Raw genomic sequence first — 26,593 nt, 5'->3', positions numbered from 1 at the left:
TTTTACTGAAGTAGATTTTTACACCAGTACTTTAAGTTCTACTTTAGTAAAACATCAGCAAACAATACTTCTACTTGTCACTAGTAGTTTTTCTATCACTGGGGATAACCTCAAACTGATAGGCTGACTGTGAGGAAAGTCCTGTACCAAATGTCCCTGGTGGTCACGACTCAGCTGCAAGAGCAACCTCGGCCAATACATTGGGCTAATTTGCTGGTTTACTGATACACTGCTTGTTGAGAAACTGTGTCACACTAAAAATGTGTTCCTATTTGTTTATAATAGCTGTTTATGGACAGATTTAATTTAGAAGAATGTAACTTGTAACGTGTTTCCTTGAACCTCCTTAGCCACACAGGGACATTGTTGCTGTTCATCTGCATGCTTTTAAAGCGTCGAAGAAGTGCACTTCCGTTTTCCTTTCGGCTCCCGCCCCGCTCCGCCATCATGAAGTCCTGAACAAAAAACGGATGAGAGACGAGTAAAATGGATAACACAAATTGGAGATGAAATCCGCCGACAACACTAACGTAATGACAGCACATACAGGAGAAGGGAGTGGACAAGTGGAAATTCATGATCAAGTTTTCTATTGAAAACGTCTCAGGCAGTGCCAGGCGTAACGTTAGCATTCTTGCTAACGTTAGCTAAAGCTAGCCACTGATTTTCTTTGGGAAGACGGGTCTGGCTGCTGTATCAGCTAGCTGGCCAAGTTAGCTGGCAGACGTCAGTCAGTTAGCTGGCACTTTAATTGACTGACATCTAACTGATGCCATATCGTGCAGACGTGCCAGCTAGCCAATTCATTGGGAACAGCAAAATGGAAAGGACTTTCAGTAAAAGCAGCGACAGGCAGAATGTGGTGCGTTCGTGTTGAATAGACACTGGTGACGAGGAAAGGAGAGTGAGACCAATATTTTCCACCCAGGCCAGTTAGCTAGCTCCCCAGCTAGCTACAGTGGATCCCAAAAGCCACGGTAAGACATGTCATAAATCATTCAATTTGCTAATGTAGTCGAATGCCCTTTTTCCATTTCTATTTGCAAGGAGGAGTACCCAGCTAACATTAACAACTAGTTTGCAGATATTGGAAACATTGACATTGACAGTCAAGCTTGTTGTTGGCCTGCATCCTGAACGGGTGGCTGCATATCTCAGCCAGTCAGCCTGGAGTTGTTGTTGTCTGCATACATGTCTTGCATTTCTTTGGTGAGCAAGAGCAAAGATAGCCTAATTGACCAGCCAAGTGCAAAAGCCTCCTAGAGATGCAGACTATTCATGATACCCATGGCTAGCAAAAATCTACCTAACCATTTAGCTACTTACCAGCAAATGATATCATGCATATTGTGTTTTCTATATATTATGCACGAAAGTGCTCCAGTGTAGTTAAATTGCATCTAACTTGAATATATCATCTTGGATTAAACCATAAAATTGCTACATTTATTGCCCCTTGGTGAATGTCTCTGGAAAGTGCATTTCACGAATGAATGCTTGATACATTTGATTAAGAGCTTGCTTGAGATTTGGCTGCTACATTTGGATAACTTCTCATTTTCGAAGGGAACCACACACTTCCTCCTTGAAAATTGCTCAGTCGCCATCAGTAAATGTCTCATAGGATGCATGTTGGGGATATTGCCACAGTGTAGGCCAGTTGGTTTAGATTTGTTATAAAACTACCGTAACTTGACCACTTTAAAAAAATATGGAGCATTTGTTACTAACTCTTAATTGGCAAGCCCTGTTTAAGGGGAAATTGTGTGTAATTGTATATTGCAGCTTTAGTTTCCACAATTAAGTAGCCTATTTGGAAATATTGAACATTTTATTTAATTCATTCAGAACACACATTGCAGTTGAAATAGTAAATATGTTGATATAAGATGAAAGAAGTGCAATAATCATGATAATTTATAGTAAAATAATGAGGATTATCATTTTAGCTATAATCATGAAATTTGTGTCCACTATCCCTGGAGTCAATACAAAAGGTCAAAACACAGCAACAGCAGGTTCCAGTGTGATATCTCAGCCCAAGGGTATTTCCCTTCCTACTGAATCCATAGGTGGCCCAGGCCCACCTAAATGTTTTTTTCTAACCACCTAAAGGAAAATGGTAAATTATCTAATAGATTTTGTTCTTTTTCCCAGATCAAAATACTATGAATGAGTTGCAGTGGTGCTAGTTCTCTGCATAGAGATAGAGGATAGTTTCCAGTAGCCTTATGTTTATTTCGAGAGTTTCTTGTGTGCTTTCAGGTAGTCCTGAGTACTTCATCCAAATACAAAACCCTCTTCACTGGTAATATTACCATTTAAGCCTCATTCATTAAGAATCAGGAAACTCCTGATTACCTTCTCAAAGAGATACTCTGAGTGGTCATAGGTTCTCATGCTTTATACTGATAGTCAAACCATTGGTCGCACTCTGCCCAGACAGTGGCACATTATGGGCCTGCTGAACTGGCTGGCAATTTACTTTTGTCTGTTGAAAATTGCCTTTCTGTGTAGGCCTAGCCCTTGTGTGCTGGATAGACATTTTCGATTTCTTTGCATGAGCATGGCCCAGCCGTCATCGATGTGTTTATGATAGAGATGGATTACTTTTCGGCAGATTCTTTTCTGAAGCTGTCCAAGTGTGTGAGTGGGTGGGTGATAGACCAGGCCGCAGTTCCTATAGGCTGTCCGCGTTTCCAACACGGATGTCCATAATCCTCCCAAATAACAGACGGTCACCCAGTGTGTCCCTCCCACCCTCCCTAGGCGCTGGCCATGCCGTCGAGTGTGCGGGCCGGGAGCCTGAAGGACCCGGAGGTGGCTGAGCTCTTCTACAGGGAGGACCCAGAGAAGCTCTTCACAGACCTGAGGGAGATAGGCCATGGCAGCTTCGGAGCGGTCTACTTCGTAAGTTACTTTGTTTAGATTTGCAACAGCGATGGGAAACTTGGCATCCCACTGGCCACACCTAGCATGCACACTCTGTAGATTCAGTGGGTTTCATTTCTTGAATATACAGGCAGGAATAGGTGCTTTCCTCTGAGTTGATTTTAATCAAGCTAACTAGATCCGTATAAACCTCTAAATTGCACGTCTTTGGTGTTATTTCGGGGGTAAACTGCTTATTTGAGCTGGTTAAATCTCATGTAAGCAGAATCAATGGATGCACAAAACATTTGAACTCTGCAAGAAGTTCTACATTGCAACTGTGTGAAGTGTAGGTGTAGAAGCTCTGAATTATATTTAACATAGGCACCATGCTTTAGGCAAGTTTATAAGGCAAGGGAATTAGGCTATTTAAAACTGACTACAAGCAGGTCTTCAAAATAAAATTGCTGCCATCACATTCTGCAGTGAAATAAAAACGATTCTGCAGTGACTGAAGCTAAGTCTATGCTTTTTGTTCTTAGGGACTTGTTTTTCTTTCTTGAAGTCTAACAAGATAATTTCACCAAATTCAATTTTACCTGTTTCCAACACTCACATGTCACAAATCATATATTTCCATGCTCACGGTGATGTGCTGAAGCTCTTCCATCCTTGTAAGGACTTAATGATAATTGTAAACATTAGCACATCAATTTAGATCTGATTTTTGCCTGTTCAAAGCTATCTAAATATAAACTACATATGTGTGTGCAACTGCAAGGCCCAAATGTAAAGGCACTGAAACAAGTAACCTTACAGCTTGAGTACCTTGATCATTTTATTTTTCTGAAAATGCTACTCAGTAATAATTGAGTGGTACATATTAAATCTTCTCTGTCATGAATGGTAGTGTATATGACAAATGTTGTGAAACTCATATCGAAGTAATCTTTTGCCACCAGTTTATAATTTTTTTATGCTATAATACAGAAGAAGAACACTTTTTGCCACAGATGCTATGCATATCATCCCTGCATTATGTAACTGTCTGTTACATTTTAAATACATGATGTGTGATTGATGTGATATGCTGGCTTGAACGTAATGTTCTCACTCATACACATGCACCTCGCAGTCACCTCATCGTGACTATAGGTTGCTTTTTTTTTAGCTTCTACCACCAGTTTCCCTTCCTGGATGTAGATGCATAAATAGGGCTGCTACAGTTAAAAATAGGTAAAGATTTTATAATGATCATGAGAAATGTACAGCCACCATTGTGTGATACTGGGTTCACTGTGCAATAATGTCACAATATCAGAGGTGAAGTTGAAATTAAAACAAAGCTGTGACAGCAAGTGAAAGCACGTCTGCTTATTTCTGTAATGTTAAGATTTAAGGAGGTGGATGGATTTTTTGTTACTTTGACATGAAGTTGTGGTCTACTTTTACATTACATTACATGATGACGATTTTACAATATGCGATTTACTGTAAGACTTGTTGACTTTGTCTTTGTTGTTCTTTGTTGGCCAGTTATATTTAGTCATATCAGATTGCTGTTTTTTAACTGATGGTAAAATCAATTTTCAGTCCCAGAATGTGACTTTCCCAACCTTTCCTAAAAAAACAGGATAGGTAAAAAGGAGTATGATGACTCCACCAGAAATTGCTTGCTCTTTCACATCTTTTAATTTGCGGTCCAATCATTGAGATGTACTCATTGTGGTTGAACTAGCCTGGGTCAAAGGGGTTGATGGAAAGAAAAGGTAAGCACAGCAAAGGACACACAGCCTGAGGGACGGATGGCAATGGAAAGAATGATGGGTGATGGTTGGAGAGGGTGTCTTTTGGAGGAGTGGGGGTAATAATGTTTATAATGACAATATGACAATAAGGGCACAGGGTTGATCAAAGAACCAGCTGAGGATGAAAGGTGGCAGGAGAGCAGAAAAAGGTAGTGATCAGCCAAGGACAAAAGACAACTGGCTAGTGGTGGATGAAACGCCCTGTTCAATGAAGGGTGAACAAGTAGCTAGTCAAGGATGAAGGGATCGACAGGAAAGAGCAGAAGGAGAGAGGGAAGGAGGCTCGGCGGAAAACCTTGTTTTATGTAATGGTGATCCCTTGCTTTGTGATGTGGCCTCGTCTAAAAATGGCTGATAAATCACAGTGTTCTCTGGAGTATTTTGTGAAAAGGTGATGCTTGGGCGCCGCCAACCGTATCAGATGATAATCAGACTTGCATGAAATCAATCGGTTAAAAATTTCTGCTTTTAAAAAACAAGGTGGGACCGTGCTACTGGAGAGAAGCCTGAACTGACATTCATTTATTGTCTGTTAACCCTTTCCATTTTAGGCCCATGACATCCGCACCAATGAGGTGGTGGCCATCAAGAAGATGTCCTATAGTGGCAAACAGTCCAACGAGGTACAACCTGGCAACTCTTAAATCCCTTTTCTCAATTTTAGATGCGTTTAAGCTCAGTTTCTCTGTCACAAGTGTGTGCTCATCAATATTCATGGCCCTTGTCATGTTCCAGAAATGGCAGGATATCATCAAGGAAGTGAAGTTCCTCCAGAAACTGCGCCATCCCAACACTGTTGAGTACCGTGGGTGTTACCTGAGAGAGCACACAGCCTGGGTGAGTGTGTGTGTGCACTTAACGTCAAGTATGCTCTTGTGTTAAGTTCCCTAAAATAGCATGCGGTTTAACACTCCCTCTGTGTCTCTCCTAGCTGGTGATGGAGTACTGCTTGGGCTCAGCTTCTGACCTCTTGGAAGGTGAGTAGGAAAGCAGACAATGTGCCAAAAGAGAGAAGTGGGTAATTAAGAACTGCTAATAACTTAATTATATCACTCAGTTGTTGGGAAAAATGATGTAATCCAGTACCGTAATCCTGATATCCCCTGATGTCTCTCTGCACCCAGTCCACAAGAAACCCCTCCAGGAAGTGGAAATAGCTGCCATCACCCATGGTGCATTGCAGGGTTTGGTGTATCTTCACTCTCACAACATGATTCACAGGTAACCCCCATCCCTTTTCTCACTATCTATTCTGCTCTCCTCCCCCACACTTCTGACAAGAGAGAAATGAAATGAATACAGGGGAGAAAGCACAAACAGCCCTGCCTAAGATAAGCTTATGCAATGGTGTTTGTGCTCTCATGCTGTGCAGCAACCCACTTTTATTGCATCTTGCTGCTCCCCTGCCCCCCCAACACGTTCTCTTTCTCTCTCCCCATCTCTCCATCTTCACCTCTTCTTTCATCCCTCATTTTGTCTTACCTGACCATTTCTCCTGCCCTGCATCAATATCCATCTCTCTCTCTCTCTCTCTCTCAGGGATGTGAAGGCAGGAAACATCTTGCTGACAGAGCCCGGCCAGGTCAAACTGGGGGACTTTGGCTCCGCCTCCATCGTCGCCCCAGCCAACTCCTTCGTGGGCACGCCCTACTGGTGAGTTGAGACACGCCATAATGCTTGTCAGTCAAAACAGTACCATCCTCTTCATTAGACGATGGCTTGGGAACTGCTGCAAACCTACTACTGAAAAACTGGCCCATCATCTAGCCTTAAGCCTCACCCAAAATAATGAATTATGGAACAATTGTGGTATAATCTATCCATATATCCTAATATACTTATCAAAATCGGAGTTGTTTTTAAATGAAATAGGATTGGGTGTGGATCCACGTCCCAATTACAGGATCTAAATCATTAAAGCTCTAATACCTCTTTCACACGTACGGCACGGGAATGTCACTGTATTTTGATTCGGGTCCATCCTGTGTAGGAGGCAATTTACACTAAGACTCATACTGGAGAATGACAGGGGAATGTCCGGTGTTGCTACAGTTCACACCTGACCTGGGTCAAACCTGCATACACTAATGTACTTCCTTAATTGTCACTTCTCTGTGGACTGTTATCTTAATAAGGTCATCAAAAGGAGACGTGTTAAAAGGGCATTAAGTAATCTATGACTCAACGTTTATCACCGACCAGATTGCAACAACATTGATAGAACGTGTCTCCACCTACTCAAGTCTACGGCACCAACTATGAATTCATATTTTCACAACAGAGATGAGTAAACTAGCTAGTTAGAGCAGAGATCCAACAGAAACTGTCTAGTGAACAGGAAATATATCACAGTGCTAAATACTGTAATAATAATGCTACTTTCTCATTTGCTTTATTGGGTGGAGAACAAGGCTTTGTAGCCATTGTAGCAGAAAATTCTTTGGACGCCGGTCACTTGCTCACAGCACCGTCTCCAGTTGAGTAGTTAAAATGCGTGGGTGGGGGAGTAGATTTGGAGTGTCTTGAAACTCAAATGGGTGGGAATCTTTTGTTCCAAATGAAAGTACGGACTAGAAAGTGACTTTTGAAAGCCAGAAATCTCAGCACCTGGCAAAGTAATTTGCTGAGTCATTGGTATTGATCAACTACCCTATCAGTCCCCTTCATTTTGTCCTATGAGCCAGTAAAATGCGTACTGTCTCTCCAACATTCTTATGTTGTTTTTTCTAATTCTTCCCTTGTAGAATGTTGTTAGGTATTGGTACCTTCTCTGTTTTGCAATGTCTGCCCTGCAATGTCACAGTTTTGTAAATGCCCTTGTATAGTGTGAAGTTATTGTCACACTCATGCAGGAAGAAGCCGATGAGGTGTGGCCCCATGAAGTAGGTTAAGCTTTGAACTTTAACAACATGCAGAGCAGAGTTTGAGCTTGAACAGGGTTGATTTGCAGGGTTAACTTACCTGGGTTGAATCTTTTTACACTGACTGTTGACCCACATATTTCTCAGGTCACTAGTCCGGTGTGAAAGGGGTATCAGTTTCCACTGCACAACAGCTACAGGTTTCCATTGTTATTGTATGTGAGGCAACCTAACCTCAAAACGTTAATGTGTACTCAAGTGGTATGGGCATTGGAAGTGACAGTGGGCATTGAAGTGGTGAGCTGTGTTGGCCGAGGATCAAAGGAAAGGAGCTGTGAAAGGCTGAATGTCTCTGTCCTGTCCCTCCGTGCAGGATGGCTCCTGAGGTGATCCTGGCCATGGACGAGGGGCAGTACGATGGGAAGGTGGATGTGTGGTCACTTGGCATTACCTGCATAGAGCTGGGTAAGAGACGGCCGTAAAATGGTCCACAAGTGCGCTCATCTTCTCACCAAGCTGAATGCATGCAGACCCTTTTCCTTTGCTGTCTTCTCTTGTTTTATTGTTCTCTCTCTTTATCCGTGTCTTTGTCCCTGTCACGCTGTCTTGCTCTGTCGCTCTGTAGCGGAAAGGAAGCCTCCTCTGTTCAACATGAATGCTATGAGTGCCTTATACCACATCGCCCAGAATGAGAGCCCTGTGTTGCAGTCCAATCACTGGTGAGTGATGGTGAAACGTCCCAACCTGTTTTTTTTCCCCAAGCAAACATGTCTGTTGTTGGACACTTAATTTGCCATACGAGTTTGAGTTGAGTATGAGTTTCACATTTCTTATTTATGTGAGCCATGTCTTCTGTTGAGACAAAAAACTGCAAAAATGGAGCATTTTTTTATGTCGGTTACAGATATTGGTGGCTTTTATGACGCTTCAGCACAGTCACACTGTTGGTTGTTGTCTAAACATAATGATAAAAAGTTTTTCAGAGAATGTGGAAATTGTTTATTGTTTTATACGCCATTACCAGGGTGTGTATAAAGTGTATGAGGTGAATGTGACTGGTTTTAGTTAAATGATGGCTGACAAAATGCTAATAAGAGAATTTTACAAACAAATTTTAGATAAATTTATTCAAAATAAGGCCTATCGACTGCAATTGTCTACTTTACAGATGTATTGATTTGAACGATACTTAAAAACTGCTCGTATTGATCCATCATAAGAAGTATGAAAATGGTGAATGGTGCCTTTTTATAATTATTTTTTTTGCCTTTTTCAGGTCGGATTATTTCCGTAATTTTGTGGACTCCTGTCTGCAGAAGATCGCCCAGGACAGACCTACCTCTGATGTGCTGCTCAAGGTACAAGGCTCTAAAAGAATAGTTTGATGCTGTTGCGTACTCAGGCAAGGCACACCTGATTATCACTTCAGTAGAGATTGGCTTTATGGTTATGCAAAAGGTAAACGGAATATAAAGAGCTGCTAGCCAAGGATAAAATTGTGTTAACTTGCAGGAATAAATATGATTAGAATCTGATTTTATTAAGTTATAATAAAATAATGTAATATATATTTTTTTGCCTTTGATTTTGGGCAAAATCTCACACACCTCGGCACAAATGTTTAGAAATAATGCTCTGAAACTTTTTCTTTGAGCCTCTGGTCTTTATAGTTGTGCGTACCAAATACATGGGGCTGTACAATTAATTATGTATTATTGTATGTCTGTTTCCATAATTAATAGTTAATTTCACTTCGATGATATGTAGACATTAAATTTCATTTCCTCCACTATTCACAATGAGCACTGCAGCCAGACATGGAGTGTTTAATATACAGTATAGTCGTCTCCATTTACATCCGCTGTTACTCTTGACTCGAGCATGCAGGGGCATAGCAGAGACAGTTAAGATGCATATGTTGCTGTTGGGAAAAATGATTAGCCTAGTGCTTGAACTTCAAGTAGCAGGGTTTCCCCCAGGAAGGTAGTTAGTGTAGGCGCTAAGTGCCTCAGAGGGAGGGGACAAGCAGCGGTGCGAATAATAATCACTACCAAGGAGCTTTGCTAAATCAAGCAAGGCTGGGTAATTGCTGTGATGTGCAACTTCATATTTGAAAAGCCAGGAGAGGCATCTGAAGCCAACAACGATGGCCACATGCTCCATGGGAATGGATGTATCAAATATATCCTGGTTTGGTAAATCTGAAATTGGTATGAAAACACAAAGAAATCTACTGAATATACCAGAGACTTTGTCATTTAAGACACAAACACAACACACATTATTGCTGGCTATTGTCAACATTTATGTGTTTCAACTTATACAGCCAGCTGCTATAGTGATCCATAGTGATCACTGTTACACTGACCAGCAGCTGAGTGATCCATTCGGGATTCCAGGCCAATTCTGACAGACCAGACACACCACGTGTCACCTTTTTCAGTCAGTTAACTAGGCCTGAACATCGGGTCTCTGCTGGATGAACCAAAGCCTCTGTGTCGTTTTTTTCCTGGAGGTTCTCTGAGTGTGAGGTTTTATTGAAAAAAGCCTATTAATTAGTTAGTGGAGGCAATCAGGAATTCAGCAGGGCCTCTGTGCCTCTTTTATAAACGTTTGGGTAAAACGCAGAGTAGGGAAGAGCCAAAAGTAAATGATTAGCCGGCTTCTCATCACTCCAAATATCAGGCAAGAATGTAAAAACCCACTGATGACCCAGGCAGATTTGTTCTTCGAGTACAATCAGAATTGTTTTAGTAGCCGTAAACTAAATTTTGTCTGTCATTTGGAAATATTTTGGTTATTAAAAATCCCAATCTCTCCATCCCTTCCCCCTAATACCCTCCTACTCCACCCAGCACCATTTCCTATGCAGAGAGCGTCCCATGACGGTTGTGATGGACCTGATCGCACGCACCAAGGATGCTGTCCGGGAGCTGGACAACCTTCAGTACCGCAAGATGAAGAAGATCCTTTTCCACGAGGCCCACAACGGGCCCGCACCAGAAGGAGGCGAGGAGGAGGAGGTAAGAAGGGAGGGGAGGAGGAGGATGAGGAAGAGGCCAAGAGACCTTTAGGGAGGAGCGAGGTCAAGAAGCGAGGGGAGGAGGGATTAAAGGAGATGGGGAAGTGAAAGGGAGGGGTTGGAAGAGGAGTTAAGGAAGAGAGGAGGAATGTGTGACTACTGACCAGTATTGGCAAACATTCACTCAAAACATTACGGTGATTTGCTTTGACAGGCGTAGCTCTACCCTGATAGTCAATCTGATATTGTGAAGTGGAAAACTTGAGCGGTTTGCATTGCCTCGTCGCCACCAAGCCGTGCTTTCCAATAAATTGCATTTCCTGCTACCCGAAAACTTGAAATCCACTGCCATATATCGCTGCAGCATCTCATCTATTCACTCACACTTTGTATCAAATAAAAGCTGGTGTATAATAGTCCTCTTTTGTTCACTACTTCACCATTTGAAATAATAAATGTCTGCCATTGTAGGCCTTCAGAAGCTCAGCGTGCCTCTTTGGAAAGCAGACAGTTTGGCAGAACTTCAGAACTTAGTTCCCGCAGCGGCTCCAAAGATAGTCGGACTCTAATCAACCAAAATAAAGAAATACTAGCAGGCTTGGAGTCAGACAACGCTCACTCAAAAAACCAAACTGCCCACCTTTTTTTTTTCAGAGGAAGAAGCATCTATGTGTCAGGCCCTGTTCAGGAAGACAGCCAGCATTAGCATCCATCCTGCCTTTGTATTGTGTTTCTCATGTGAACTTAGGACCCCTTCCTCTCTGTACAAAGAGCTTTGTTCCCCTCAAAATCGAATTGCAGTTGGCTGTTCCCTCACAGAGGAAATTAAGGAATTCAGAGAATGTTGGGCTTTGAATACATTTCTGTAGAGGGTGTATTTGTGTCTAAATGTTAGTATATTCATATTCATGTCTGTTTAGCAAGGTGTTTCATACTGGAAAGCATATGAGTGTACTTATCTACAGTGAACTACCATTACAGTACTACTCTACCATCCTATGAAGTACAAAGACAGACACCAACTACAAACACGATCTTTACAGTGCTATCTTTCCCCAATACCTCTTCACCATCTCACTAAACTTCCTCCTCTTCCTCTCAACCAGGATGTGGAGCAGTACATGTTGCGCACGGGCACAGTCAACAGCATGGAAAGCTCCCATTCTCTGCCATCCATGTCAATCAGTGCCAGCTCCCAGAGCAGCTCGGTCAACAGCCTGGCAGACGGCTCAGATGACAGTGGTGAGATGGCCATGATGCAGGAGGGAGAGCACACCGTCACCTCCAACAGCTCCGTCCTGCACAAGCCCCTGGTCAGTCCAAATGTTGTTACTGTAGGTGGATGGGTATGTTGTTGAGTGTGAGAGTCCATAGTCCTGTGCTCTCATTTAGCCTATTCCTTCCCAAACCCCTCTTTGACACAGTTGGCACTACATCCTTCAGTTTCACATAGCCTGATATGTATCTTAGAGGGCAGAATCAGCAGGCCTTTTTTCCCAATGGCTGATATGCACTACTTTCTAATTGAGTAGCAATGTAACAAAGATTAAATTAGCTGTAAAATGGACCAAAGCAATGGATGCAGAAGTTGCTTGGGTTGTGAAAAGATCTTCGGAACTTTTTCAGCACCCAAAGTGTGCTTCAATGCATTAATTCTCATTTCTCTTTATTTTTAGTACCTTTTTATCACTTTTTCTTACTTTACAACCAGACTTTAACAGTATGTTTTCTAACACTCGGGACCAGCTGATAATGAGACTCAGACAGTATGTTGTCTTACACTTGGGAGTAGTTGATCACCTTGAAGCTGGCTGGCAGCCCGGGGCGGAGGAATCTGCCTCCGGAGCTGCTGGCACATCACAGTGGGAAGCGAGCGGGGTTGGAGGTGAGGGAGAGAGCAAGGAGATTGAAACCCAAATCTTTCATCCATCGTCTTGGGGAACATGAGGGTGCTAGCAAACAAGATGGATGAGCTCTCCACCTCAGTCAGGACCTAATGGGAATACGGTGAATCCAGTCAAATGTGCTTCACTTAGATGTAGCTACAGGGTAATACACAAAATTTTGCGAAATACACAGCCGAGGCAGCGGGCCCTGATGGCATCAGTCCCAGAGTGTTCAAACCATGTGCCAATCAGCCAACAGAAGTTCTCCGCCATCTCATCAACCTACCCTTGAGTCTGAAGAGGTTCCTCCTCTATGGAAATCCTCCTGCATCGTCCCAGTGCCCAAGAAGGGATGCCCCAGTGTTCTCACTGACTACAGACCGGTGGCACTGACATTGCTTGTAATGAAGACTTTTGAGAAGCTATTCCTGCAGCACCTCATGCCCCCTGGTCAAGGATTCTCTGGACTTCTTCCAATTCACATATCAGGTGCACATAGGCATGGGTGACGAAAATCATCTTATTTGATTTGCCCTGTGCTTTCCCTTATCCTTAATACACAACCAGCTTCAATTTGTTACACTGCACCTGCGTGGCATCTTAGACCGCTGCTCCACAAAGCCACCCAAAGCAACCAAAACATAGTATTGTGGTCGCAGAATCAAAATCATCACACCCATTTTCTCAAAAATCTCTTCCTATCCTCTTTCCCTTTCTCCCTCTCTGTCTCTCCACTGTCCAGAGCCATGACAACATCTATGACGACCCCTACCAGCCAGAGGTCGACTCGCAGCGGGAGGCCTCGTCTGCTGGCGGTGGAGGGGGAGGAGGAGGAGGGGGTAGGCGTCGACGCGGACGAGATCACTTCGCCACCATCAGGACAGCCTCGCTCGTCACCCGTCAGATCCAGGAGCATGAGCAGGGTTCGGCCCTGAGAGAGCAGATGTCTGGGTAAGGAGACTATGGTGAATCAGTAATGGAAAACATCCTGTATATTGCTTTAAAGGGAAGCTAAATCAAGCACTCGTCAAGTCAATTTGTATAGCTTTTAATCACAGTTACAGTCTCCGGGTTTCACAGTGCTCATATTATGAAACAATAAATGCAAACGACACCCCCCAACCTCATACATTTGATGTATTTTTTGCGTATTTGACACTATATTAGCCAGGTACAGATACTGTTTTGCATCAGAAGCATGTACCTTGACCCCTCTCATTGAAGTAGAGCCAAACGGAGCCTTGAAGCAGTCAATTACCTCAGTGACACTTTTGGTTAAGTTGTTTTGGTGTCTGTCGATAACTGCATTTCTTCTGTCTAGCTAACCTCTTGCCCTGCATCTCCTCCCAGTTACAAGCGTATGCGGCGGCAGCACCAGAAGCAGCTGATGGGCCTGGAGAACAAGCTGAAGGCAGAGATGGACGAGCACCAGCTGAGACTGGACAAGGAGCTGGAGAATCAGAGGAACAGCTTCTCTGGGGAGGGAGACAAACTATCTAAGAAGCACCAGGCTATCCTGGAGAAGGAGGTGAGGTGATGGAGGGGGATGGAGGGATGGTAATAGAGGGATGAGAGATGGGGGAACTATCTGGTCAAGAAGCACAAGGCTAGAAAAGAGGTGAGGAGGGATGGATGGGAAGAGAGAGATGAAGAGGGCAAAAAGTGCAACCCTTGAGTGAGGTATGGCGCGTACCGAAGAGAAAATGCAGATGGAATAGTCAGAAGTGCAAGGATCCGAGTGCTGTTGTTGGTGTAATATAGGAATGTGCAAGGTCAAGATTTCCATTTTTTTGTACCATCCTGCTCACATCCCTGATGCCGTTGATGTCAGTGTGACTGTGTGTTTGTCCAGACAAAGGCTGCCCTGGCTGAGGAGAAGAAGTTTCAGCAGCACATCCTGGCCCAGCAGAAGAAGGAGTTGACCAGTCTTCTGGAGTCCCAGAAACGCCAGTATCGCCAGCGCAAGGAGCAGCTCAAAGAGGTGCAACTCCCCACACCCATTCCACTTCCTCTCACCAATGCATTGCCAACTTAAAATGCACCTTATGTTATACTAATGCTATACCCACAGTATTCCCCCACCAGCTAATATTACACTTTAATCATTCTTTCTAACGTTTTCCACCCAAGGAACTGAATGAGAACCAGTCAACACCCAAGCGGGAGAAGCAGGAATGGCTGGTGCACCAGAAGGAGTGTCTGCAGCAGCTGCAGGCGGAGGAGGAGGCGGGCCTGCTGCGGAGGCAGAGGCAGTACTACGAGCTGCAGTGTCGCCAGTACAAGAGGAAGATGCTGCTGGCACGCCACAACATGGAGCAGGATCTGCTCCGTGAGGTACCTATCCCCCAAAACAGAAACATCACTTTTTTAGCTCACTGGTCTGAGGAACCTAAGACCAGATAAAGGAACCTCCATGCAATGGTTGCTTACCTGCTATAGTGTCTGGAAATGTGCACAAACTTGTCATGCCAAACATGTTAAATAAATATGTGACCTGCTTTATCATTTCCAGTCACATTGACCCCTCAAACCATTTTGAGCTTAATACACTGTTGGAAAGAGGAGAATTTAAGCTTTCTGGTGATATCAAAATTATCTTTGTACTCCAAAGATTGAGTGAGATGCACCCCTTGATGTCTTGACTGTTTCCAAACTATGTTTTTGAGAAAAAGGGCCTCAAAGTTTGAAGTCAATTCTGAGACATTTATTCAAATAAAGAAATCATTCAAACATGATATACTAACATTACATTTGCAGTCTTGAGTGCCCATACATACAGACATGCACAATTTAACATCCTTCCCATTTCATCTTCATCTCTCCGTCTCCACACCAGGACTTGAACAAGAAGCAGACTCTGAAGGACTTGGAGTGTGCCATGCTGCTGCGCCACCATGAGTCCACCCAGGAGCTGGAGTTCCGCCAGTTGGGTTTGGTGCAGCGCACGCGGGCTGAGCTGATCCGCACGCAGCACCAGACGGAGCTCACCAACCAGATGGAGTATAACAAGCGGCGCGAGCAGGAGCTGCGTCAGAAGCACGCCGTGGAGGTCCGCCAGCAGCCCAAGAGCCTCAAAGTGAGTGAGAGCCAGGGGTCCCCCGAGGAGGGAGAGAGCCAGGCAACAGAGGGGCCGAGCAGCACCCGGGCCGGGGAGGAGGGGGTGGTAGAGGTGGAGCTGGAGGATGAGGGGGAGGTCGTGGTAGAAGAATCCAAAGAGGAGAGGGAGACGGGAGCCGAGCAGCTACGTGACGGTGAAGTTGAGGGTGAACTTGATGAAGGTGCAGTGGTGGAATGCAGAGATGAGGAAGTTACGAGAGTAGAGGAGGAAGGGGATGCGAGCGTCCCCGAGGTAGAAACGAAGGATGAGGTAGATGACAGTAAACCAAAGCCAAATAATGACGTAGAGAACGTGAGGGATGAGGAAGGATCTGAGCAAGAGGAGTGGACGATGGGGGAAGAAGGGACAGAGGTGAGGGAAGTAGAAGGAGTGCAGTGGGAGGATGAGGATGATGACAGTAGAAATACACAGATAGACACTGATGAAGAAGGTGAAGAGGAAGAGGGCAGGGGCGTGGCCGACGGCTGTCCGTCAGAGCTCATCTCCTCCCTCTCCCCAGAAAGGAGACGGCTCCGTAAGCGAGAGATGGACGATCTCACTGAGTTCTACTTTCCCGACTCCCTAGAGGAACTGGAGCCCACACCCATCCCACCCCCTCCTCCTCCCCCTCCCCCCTCCCAGACTTCTCTCCCTTCACTCTTCTCTCACGCCATCTGCCTCCTCCTCTCCCTCTCTGCTGCCGCCCAGCCCTCCAACCTCACCCTGCTACTCCTCTCCACCTTCCTCCTCTCCCTCCGTCGCTCCCCCCCTCTCCCCTCTTTGGCCTCTCTGCTTCTCTCTGCTGAACTTGCCCTCTTGGCTCTCTTCTTCTCTTACCTCTTCCTTCGTTCCTGCTGCTCTCTCTCTCTATCCACCTACCTGTCGCTCAGCCTGTGGGCCTGCGGCCTCTTCAGTTTAGGCCTCTCCCTCAGCCTGGGGATTTATTACGTCCCCGTGATCCTGATCTCAGCCTCCTTTCTCAGCTCTCCTTCCATCTTCCTCTCCCTCTACTTGCTGGTGGTGCTGGTGGTCCGACCAGCCCGCGACTTCCTCCAGCACGCGCCCCGCAAAGTCAACCGCTTGTGCATGCGCTTCCTCTTCCGCCTGCCCCGGCCCCTCTTTGCCATGTGCCAGTCAGTCCTGGGGGGTGTCGCTGAGCGCAATCTCTATGAGATGTTCCCCAAAGCTGGGCGCAATTGGGGTGTGCGCCAGTCCAAAATCCCAGTCCCTCTGCGGAGCTTGCCTTTAGAGTACCAGGCCCGCCAGAGCCACAGCTCTCCACTGGCCAAGGGCCTCCTCTGGGTGAAGCGCTTCATTAGACGCCCCATAGGGGTCCTGGCAGACCTGGCCAACTCCGTAGTGCTGAAGCTCGCCGGCCAGGTCCTCAAAGAGCTGCCCCCCAGCTGCCTGGTCAGACTCCGAATGCTGGGCCTCTTGAAGGAGGAGAAGCCAAGCAGGCTGCCCCGCCTGCTGCCCAGGGAGGTCAGGGAGCGCAGACTGAAGGAGAGGAGGAGGAGAGAGAGGGAGAGGCAGAAGAGGGAAGAGAGGGAGAGAATGTTCCGTGACGAGGGGAGGTGGGAGTGCGGGTTGAGGCGAACATCGTCTGGAAGGTATGTGAGGGGGAAAGTTCGGCCGTGGAGATAGCAAGAGAATGAGACGGTTTTAAACAGAGGGAGGAAATAGTATGAAGTAGGAACAGTGTGCTGGTGGTATGCATGTGTGTGCGTTTGTGAGTGTGATTGTGCTCTATCTTCCAGTGTTCCACCATTGTTTGTCTTTTTAATTTGGACCTGTGTGTGTGTGTGTGTGTGTGTGTCTTTTGTTACACAATTCCTGAGATGGTTTTTTGTCACAGTTCCTAAAGATAAGGCATCTTATTAACATGCACACAAACTGTACATGTAAGACTGTACATGTGTGCATTGGCTGAAAGTGAGTGGCTGTTGAAGCTCAACCAGTCATATCATGCACACAAGCCATACTGTTGCATCAGTGGGTTCTGCAAAGTTGAACTTCCAGCAGCTCACTGTCACTGTGCTACGCCAGTGAAGTTTTAGTACATTTCACTATTGTGCTTTTTGTAAAAGTTTTTTTTGTATTATTTTCTTTATTTGATTATTTTGCTCTTAATTTGTAAGACAAATATTTTTATGGTTATTGTGAAGACCGTGTTTGTGCAATCTTTTGTGTTTTTTGTTTTTGTTTTTGGAAAGGGAGGGGGTTATCAGTCTTGTTTGTGCACTGTTATCTCAGTGCTGAGAACAAATATTACTTACAAAGTCGACCACATAGCTTCAAGGCTATAATTTCACTCCACAAAGCTGTAAACTGTGAAAACAAGAGACTTATCATTTCACTAAAATCCCCCTGAACACTAGCTACCAGTCATTATAAAAGTGCAATAAACAGCTGTACAGAACTATTCAGGACCATTGGAGGACATTTGATATCTAAATGTGGTGTTTCATTTTGAAGCATAGTAGGGTTTCTATGTTTAGATCTATGACAACTGGAAAAGGTCTTACTTTATAGACTTAAAAAATGAAATAATGAAGTATGGGGCCATTTAGGTGAAATCTAAAGCTTATCCAATGGGGCACCCTTACTTTAAGGTGCCTACCTCAAATGTTGGGTTCATTGTTTGGTGTTAAGACATTGGAAAACAATTACAGCTAGTGAAATTATCTTTCAGCTTCTAGTTAGATAAATACTACTTTTATTGCACTTTATGCAATAATCTTATTATGATTTACCATGTAAACATTTAGTTTTTTCCCCTAATGATCCATATAAATCTACAGCAGTTTAGTGAACTGTTTGCACGAGTGTTAATACTCTGTAGTGAAATATCTTGATCTCTATATCGTGGAAAAGTAAGGAAACCGGATGTAGTTTCTATATTTGTATCAGTATAATAAAACCTATTTAATTTGAAGATTTCATTATAGTTTAATTTATATGAAGCCATATTGACAATCTTTTGAGACGTGCAATTGTAAAATAAGTCCAAAGATTGATGAAACTACTGAATGTGAAAGTTAAGATTGAGCAGTTCATGATCCTATGAAGAGATGATAGCAATAGCAGACATCCATTTATTTTTGCACTGTCCTAAACAGAATATTCAAAAAGCCTTATCAACAATAAGAGAACAGCTTACTTCAAAGAGTTGGACCAAAAGAAATCGTTGACTTTATGGTTAGAGCTTAAAATTGAGTGTCTTGATGACTGAAACATGCTCCAAAAATGCCATGATGTGCGCTTTTAATTGTGAAATGTTAAAGGATTGCGCATCAGTCAAATGGCCAAAAATAAGATGCAAATTGATAATTTTGACTTGCATATATGTGAGAACGGAGAGATGCTGAAATCTGCATATCTGTCAGTGAGGTCTGGTTAAATGTAATATGAAGAAGTGGATTTTTTTTAAGTGCAGCAGTGCTGATAAATACTGCGATTACCCAGAAAATGGTGCCCTGCACGTGACAGAAGGACTACTTTGAGCCATTGAGATGAAAGGGGATTACTGAGTGTCTGCGGTACAGTAGGAGGAGGAAACTCAATCTTGACCGTATCTTGACCCAGAGAAAAAAAATAGGGCATCGCTTTCTGGGTGACCTGCATCGGAGAACAGGTTGTTGCTTTTTAAAAGGAGAGATACCATTGTACTCTGTCCTGTTCTGGCTTTAAACAAGAGGCAATATTTCAAAATGACAAAAATTGTTTTCACCCATTATGCTTTATTTGAATGTAACTTATAATTTTGTAATTGTTTTACCCTTGTGTTCCAGTATGAGTTGTTGCCTGTTCCTGTATGTATGTTTACATGTTTGTATTCTGTGTTTTGTGAGACTGTCTGTGAGTTTGAGTTTCCACAGAGTTTTATCACCTCGAGTTTTTTTTATTTTTATTTTTTTTTTTATATTTAATTTATGCAGTATTTCTAAGATTAGTACTGCATTCTGTTTGGCAGCCATTTTGTTTGCATTTCATTCTCATTTGAGAGTGCGTGAGTGTTGGCATGCTGTACGGCTGTGTGCTCTTAAGCATAGAAAAATATTTTGTCATACTTACAGATTTTTCTTTACACAAAAAATAAATTCTTTTGTGTTGAAATCATTGTCTTGTTTGTTTTTATGATTTTTAGTTTCCATTTATGACCTTGTCTTCATTTGTCACATTTCCCTTTTTCCTTTCTCTGATTTGTCGGCAAATCTATCGAAAGTTCCCTTTACCATTTTGTCACTTAATTTCATCATCATCCTCCTGTTTCATAATATACCTCTGTTGTCATCTTTTGTGCTCCCTCTCTTGACTAACATCCACCAATATTGTACTTTGCATAGTTTTTTTGTCTATTTTAGGGTGCAGAAATGTCAGAAAGGGTGTTGAGTGATAGGGGCAAGCAAGAGAAAAGGGGTTTCTAATCTTACACATGCTGCAGAGGACTGTGTTAGTTAAATCCATTATCTCCTGTTGTGTTTTAGGTTTTCATTGTGGCCAGTTAATTTGTTGCTCACTGACTTTTGAGCTATGAGCTTTCACAGTCCAAAATAAAAATGCAGTCCTAAGAATCATTAAATTGCACTGTCTGAAAAGATTGAAAGAAGACATCAGTGGGCAGTCATGTGTATATTAAACATGACATTTCTTCATTACATTAGATGGTGCATATAGATATGGGAAGTGATGAAACTGTCCTTTAACCATCTCAGTTCAGTAATCATAATGTTGAACTTGTACCTTATAAATAACAAAATAGGCCTTGTGAAATTTTAGGAAAATGATTTTGCAGAATAACTTCAAAATATATCAATACAGATCAGCTGAATTCATGTTTAACAATTGCATATATCTAATATTCTAAACACTTGTGTTTACACAATTAGAAAATGCATTTAAGGGACTGCATTGCAATTATATCATCACTTCTGTTTTGACCCATTCACTTTTATTCACTTTTACATTGTGAATAAAAGTGAATATTTTATTGCCACAGAAATTCACAAAAGTATTCCAAGCTTACTATCATCCTGCCATCCTATCAGGAAACATCCAACAAGATCATGGTATCTCAAAGTCTTAAAGGTCTGTTGTCTCCAGATGCAGCACATCAGCACATTAGATTCCCACCATCATAACTCTGGATATTACACTCCACCTTCTTAGCAAAGGAGAATTAGAAGAGAAAGTGCATGAGAGATTTAATAGACTTCAGTCCCTTTGAGTTGAAATCAGGTATGCAATTTATTTGTTTCTAATAATCAAAGATTGAGCTGGTACATCACTGCACCTACAGAATTCCTAATAGTTCAAATTGTAGCCATGAGTGAAAAAAGTACCAATATTAAAAGTCTAGCACCCGGACTTTTTTAGCTTTACAGTTAGTTATGGTCAAAATTTTGTGCACCTTTTGAGCTCAATGTGTCAGACTAAACAGCAATTAAAATACGCAATTTTCATGTTTTCAAACACTATTTTATCAAATGAAAAATAAAATCTTATAATGTGAGTATAAAACAAAAATTTGCGTGCAAAAGTATACAAACTCTTGTTTCATTTTGGCCTAAATGGTGCCACTGACAAATATTTCAACATTTTATATCAAATGTTACTTACACTTCATATCTATGTTGTGATTATTGGTTTTGAAAATTTTTTGTTTTCATTTAATCGTTTTTGCCAACAAAGCTGACACCAAATCCATACAAAATGTCTCAATGCCAAAAAAAAAAAGTCTGATTTAGAACAATTCTGTCACACAATGTGCAACATTTTTGAGCGTGATTTTATTTCCTCGGCACATGTGCATCATCTTATTCACACACACAAACATCGGAGCTCTTTAGCCAAGCTGGTCCCGTCTCTCTTCTCTCCCCAGTCCAAAGAGCTGCAGATCAAGCGTCAGTTCCAGGACACCTGTAAGATCCAGACCCGGCAGTACAAGGCGCTGCGCAACCACCTGCTGGAGAACACGCCCAAGTCGGACCACAAGGCCGTGCTGAAGCGGCTGAAGGATGAGCAGACCCGTAAGCTGGCCATCCTGGCCGAGCAGTATGACCACTCCATCAATGACATGCTGTCCACACAGGCTGTGAGTAAGGCAAGGAGACGTCGCTCACTTCACACTCGCACCACACCTCAGCTGCTGTGCCTGGCCTGGGGCTGTCCCGCCTGCCTGCCCGCCCGCCCGCCTGCCTGACAGACAACCAGCCTACTGCTCCGTCCCTCAGTCCTGATCTCCACCTAAACCCACATTTCCCAGTCTCAACCAAAGCAGTCCCTCAGTCCTGATCTCCCCCTAAACCCACATTTCCCAGTCTCAACCAAAGCAGTCCCTCAGTCCTGATCTCCCCTAAAACCCACATTTCCCAACCCCTGTTTTATTTCCCCTAAATGACACGATACTGGCCCTGTCTAAGTCCTCTTCAGAACCATCCTTGGTCCCTAAATCTCTGGGAGAAATGATCAATCAGGCATGGCTTGAATGGAGAAAGCTAAGCAGTAGGGATGGGACAATATATCGAAATTCAGTATATCGCAATACAAAAATGTGGCAATACGTATTGTGGGGCAGAAAAATGAATCGCGATATTAGCTCCGTTTTTTTCCGCTGTAGTAATCACAAATGAGACGGCTTGCCCGGCATAATTTCACAAGCTCGCCATCCAAATTGTTTTAGTTGGAATCTGTAATGACATTTTTAAATTGTCGTTTATATTCTGGCAAGACAAAACTGAGATTTTGGATCAGAAATAAACTCTAACTCTAATTCTGCACAGTCAGCATCGAATCGTGAACCCCATATCCCCCATAACCATATATCGAATCGTATCGTGAGATAAGCATATCGTCCCATCCCTATAAACAGTATAAGCATCTTTGATGAAACCCGTTAGTTCAGTGGATCATCTGTTAGAAAACTGTAAAGGAAGAAGTATATTTTTGAGATATAGCCTAAACCTCGGTGTCTGCAGTCTTGATTCGCTAGCTGAGCCTTCACAGACTCTTCGTTAAACCAAAACGTCTGAGCACGGACACTGGAATTCAGCCTTGGAATGAGGCTACTGTCTTGCTGGCAATCTGATGTTAATCCTTAAATAGCGGCCAGATTATCCTTGCATCCATTCATGTCGTGTCACGTGACCTACAATACATACTGCTGCTGCCCTTCACCCTGCCGTGACAGAGAAGCCCCGCTCTTCTCCCTCTGACACCTGAAATGTTCACCCTTCCTCGACTCTGTGAGGTGGGACCGGCAGAGGGACGCGCACACACACACACACACCCATCCCAGGCGTTCAAATCGATGAGAGCGGATGGGACGCAGCGAAACGTCCCTTTCCCTTCAATGACATCAACAACGCCCTGTGGTACTTTAATGCCCTCACATGGCAGCGTGCCATGTAAGCCCAGTAAGCCAAATCCCCGTTGTCCTTGTTTGTCACCACGTCTACTGGTGCTGTGGTTAAAGTCTCTTTGGGCCAGTTTCCCAGACGCTGATTAAGCTCAATCCTGGGGTCAAAGAAATAAATGATTTTAAATGAAGAATGTCTATTAAAGAACCAGACTTAATCTGTTTTCTGGAGCCAAGCTTTGAGACGGGCGTCACGCACAGGTCACACACAAAACACTGGGGAGCGCTTCAGCTGCTGTACAACATTCTGTAGTATTTTAGTGATTCAGTTAGATTTGTTTAGATGGTTCACCACTTTGACCCATTTTTATTAAATCAAAAATTAAGAATGAAATCCAAATTTCAGAAATAGTCATTCATCCATGTCTGGTTCCCACTTTTCTTCTCGATGCCACCTCAATCCTTCCCTACCTGTCCTGACCAGAAGCCTAGCTGTGCCTTATAGCCTTATGCTATAAGCTGTCTGTCAGTTGTTTGTGTAGTGCTGAAATGATTACTCAATTAATCGATTAGTCGATCAACAGAAGATTAATCGATTATAACTTTGATAAATTATTAATTGTTTTAATCATTTATCATGTAAACATACCAAACATTTGCTGGTTACAGCTTCAGAGACACTCTCATATCATAAAATGAATACTTTGGGGGTTTTTTGCCTGCTGGTCAGACTAAGTAAGCGATTTTTTAGCATTTGTCATTATTTTTGGCATCAGTTAATCAAACAAATAATCAATAGATTAATTAATAATGAAAATAATTGGTAGTTGCAGCCCTATGTGTATCCATTGAAGCTTGGATTTACTAATACTACCTGGTTTTCATTTTAGTCTGACAAGTATTTTTGCAGGTAGTTTAACCTCTCTACGTTTGATAAACAACTTTTCAGAATATTAAACATCATAACGCAATTTTATATTAGAGACATTTAATTCAGGCACCCTGCTGTATTTCTGTTCTCACATATACATTGAAGTTTATGTGTAACACAACTTCAATCGCTTGAATACGGCATATATGTTAATAAACTCAGACACACCGAGTTATCCAGACAAACCACTGAACCCCGGCGGACACCTGAGCACTCTGCAGCCCACAGCCTTGATCCGCCTCTCATCGCTCTACCTTTGATCTTCCATTAACTCGACCTCTTTCTAAACCTCTCCTTTTCTACCCTTGTCAGCTGTGAGGTAGAAATTGCTCCTCATACAATCGTAACAGCTCATCCATTTTTCATCACATCGCCTCCTTTTTCTGTCTTGTTCTCAGCTGCGATTGGATGAGACCCAGGAAGCAGAGTACCAGGTGCTGCGGATGCAGCTTCAGCAGGAGCTGGAGCTGCTCAACGCCTACCAGAGCAAGATCAAGATCCACACCGACACACAGCATGAGAGAGAGGCCAAAGACCTGGAGCAGAGGGTGTCCATCCGCCGCGCCTTGCTGGAGCAGAGGGTTAGTGCTTTGGCAATCACTTCTGCAAAATCAAAGCTCCCTAGAGTGTATGGAAAGCCTTTGGTGAGCTTTAAAAATCCATTCAGACTTGTACTGAGGATGGCATTCATTTTCCAAGAAAGCTAGCTTGTAAATTCTGACAGTGCAAAGGAAAAGCAGCTTTTGCAAAAGTTTTTGACGTCCTCTTCCATGGATTTCCAAATCCTGGATGTTAAGCCTAAATTCAATTCTTTGTTTTCCTAGTACAACAAAATAAGAGCCTTTCATGCCATGCAATTTAAAGCAGTTAAAAAGATTATCGTGTGATTTTCCAAGAAGTTTTAGATTTGCGAATGCTAAAATTTGGTGGATTTGGATGGAAGGCCCAACTGATAGTGACCACCGTGATACTGACCAGAATGTTTTAATAATGCCAAAATATAATGATCTTATTGAAAATGTTTTTAATAAACAAAAAAACAGGACACAGCACACATCAATCATTTAAAAGAAAACTGTATGTTGAGTGTTTTCCTGTGTGACCCTGTTGTCGCAGATCGAGGAGGAGATGCTGTCCCTGCAGAATGAGCGCTCAGAACGCATCCGCACCCTGCTGGAGCGGCAGGCCAGCGAGATCGAGACCTTCGACTCGGAGAGCCTGCGGCTGGGCTTCAGCAACATGGCTCTGACGGGCATCCCGAGCGAGGCCTACCCCAAGCAGGGCTACCCCAACGCCCCGCCGCCCAGCTCGCGCTCCGCCGGCCACTGGAGCCACGGCCTGCACCCCCAGAACGCCCCCCCGCAGCCGCACTCCCGCCGCAGCCACAACAGCAGCGGCGGCGGCGGCGGGGCGGGGGAGCGCAGGGGCGAGCCCTCCTCCTCCTCCCACGCTCTGGGAATCGCCCTGGGGCTCGGGCGGGACGGCAGGGAGGTGCACCACTCGTCCCGCTCCTCCGCCTCCTCCTCTTCCTCCTCCTCCTCGTCTTCCTCCCACCACCAGCGCCACCACCTGCCGCAGCACTACCACCACCAGAGCACGCCGCAGCTGTACCGCGAGCGGGAGAGGGATAGGGAGAGGGAGCGGGAGAAGGAGAGGGAGCGGGAGTGGGCCGGGGTGCGAGGCTCCGGCGGCGACCTGGCCCACCCGCACCCCCACCCCTTCTCCCATCACCTGCCCTCGCGCTCCTCCTCTCAGTCCCTGGCCATGCTCCCTCCCCCGCCGCCCGCCCCTCCCTCCATCTCTGGCCCGTCCTCCTCCTCCTCGTCCTCCTCCTCCTCGCAGGGGGGGATCTACGGCGGCGGGGGGCTGGCCGTGCGCGGCGGCCCCAGCCTCATGGCCCTGAGAAACAGCCCCCAGCCCCTGCGCAGGACGGCGTCTGGCGGGGGGCCCGGGGGGGCGGGCGGGAGCGACGGCGTCCTGAGCCGCAGCACCTCGGTGACATCACACATCTCCAACGGCTCCCACCTCTCCTACTCTTAGAGAGCAGGGGGAGGAGAGCGGACGGGGCGGTTAAGGGAACTCACTCTTAGATTTAGAGAGAAGGGTGGGAGTGATTTAGAAAGGTAGCTGTCACAGGTTGCATCTCAATATTCTCAGCTTGCCACCTTGCCTTGTGTCCTTTCTTGCATCGATACTGATCTCAAACTGCAGGATAGATGAAATCATGCAGAGAGATGTAGGGGATTTTACTCTTTTCAGCCCCAACACATTAATGCGTACGATGGCAAGGAGATCAGAGGCAAAGAGAGGACAAACTGCCACAGACTATTGAGTTGCACCCTTGTTCTCTAGACTCAGGGTGGGTAGAGAGGCTTTCTCCCATTCTCACAGGTAGAAAAAGAGGGAGGGAGGAATGTAACCACCTGTCCTGCCACCGGAGAGAAGGTGAGGGTGGATAGAGGAGAGGAGGTTTGTGTTTTATGTTTTTTATCTCTGCTACTGCTTGTATAAAAGTGAGATGGGAAGCGTGAAAGGAGGGACATTTTACCTTTTTTTTTCTCCTAGAGCTGCAGAGAGAGAGGCGATGGTAGCCAAGTCTTCTTCTATGATGTTCTATGCTGGAATGGAGAAAGAGAGAGGACAAGGGGAAGGAAAGATGGGTCCTGACTTTTTTGCATTGTGTATGTACTTGTATGTAGTCTGTAGTGTCCAGATATATCTAGCAAGCACTCGTAAACTTGGGTTCCAGAGAGGAAAAGG

The 26,593-nt window shown here is 44.3% G+C and overlaps 1 protein-coding gene across 2 annotated transcripts; it reads left to right on the top strand.

Annotated features, from left to right (window-relative positions):
• Positions 1-480: 480 nt before the first annotated feature.
• On the top strand, positions 481-25,873 carry taok2b (TAO kinase 2b). Of its 2 annotated transcripts, XM_071921552.2 has the most exons (20): positions 481-977; positions 2,770-2,910; positions 5,231-5,302; positions 5,415-5,516; positions 5,611-5,656; positions 5,804-5,900; positions 6,219-6,332; positions 7,914-8,005; positions 8,166-8,259; positions 8,817-8,898; positions 10,396-10,563; positions 11,669-11,875; positions 13,191-13,399; positions 13,799-13,976; positions 14,301-14,429; positions 14,579-14,782; positions 15,285-15,524; positions 21,427-21,639; positions 24,232-24,414; positions 24,950-25,873. In XM_071921552.2, exons 2-20 carry the CDS (start codon positions 2,779-2,781, stop codon positions 25,871-25,873), a joined length of 3,486 nt encoding a protein of 1,161 aa, XP_071777653.2. In that variant the 5' UTR covers positions 481-977; positions 2,770-2,778. The 2 variants fall into 2 exon arrangements, with proteins under 2 accessions (XP_071777653.2, XP_071777646.2); XM_071921545.2 differs by lacking the exons at positions 21,427-21,639; positions 24,232-24,414; positions 24,950-25,873 and having other exon boundaries at positions 15,285-19,661.
• Positions 25,874-26,593: the final 720 nt, after the last annotated feature.

The sequence above is a fragment of the Centroberyx gerrardi genome, chromosome 20 (genome assembly GCF_048128805.1).
Source record: "Centroberyx gerrardi isolate f3 chromosome 20, fCenGer3.hap1.cur.20231027, whole genome shotgun sequence".
NCBI classification, from domain to species: domain Eukaryota; kingdom Metazoa; phylum Chordata; class Actinopteri; order Beryciformes; family Berycidae; genus Centroberyx; species Centroberyx gerrardi.
This window is presented reverse-complemented; position numbering and strand designations above follow the sequence as displayed.

What these genes read in the sequence shown, in the direction of transcription:
- taok2b (XM_071921545.2), top strand. Translation starts at nt 2,779, where the DNA reads ATGCCGTCGAGTGTGCGGGCCGGGAGCCTGAAGGACCCGGAGGTGGCT. An exon ending in AAGGAGGCGAGGAGGAGGAG is followed by an intron (nt 10,564 to 11,668) that starts GTAAGAAGGGAG and finishes CCTCTCAACCAG; the next exon opens with GATGTGGAGCAGTACATGTT. An exon ending in AGCAGGATCTGCTCCGTGAG is followed by an intron (nt 14,783 to 15,284) that starts GTACCTATCCCC and finishes TCTCCACACCAG; the next exon opens with GACTTGAACAAGAAGCAGAC.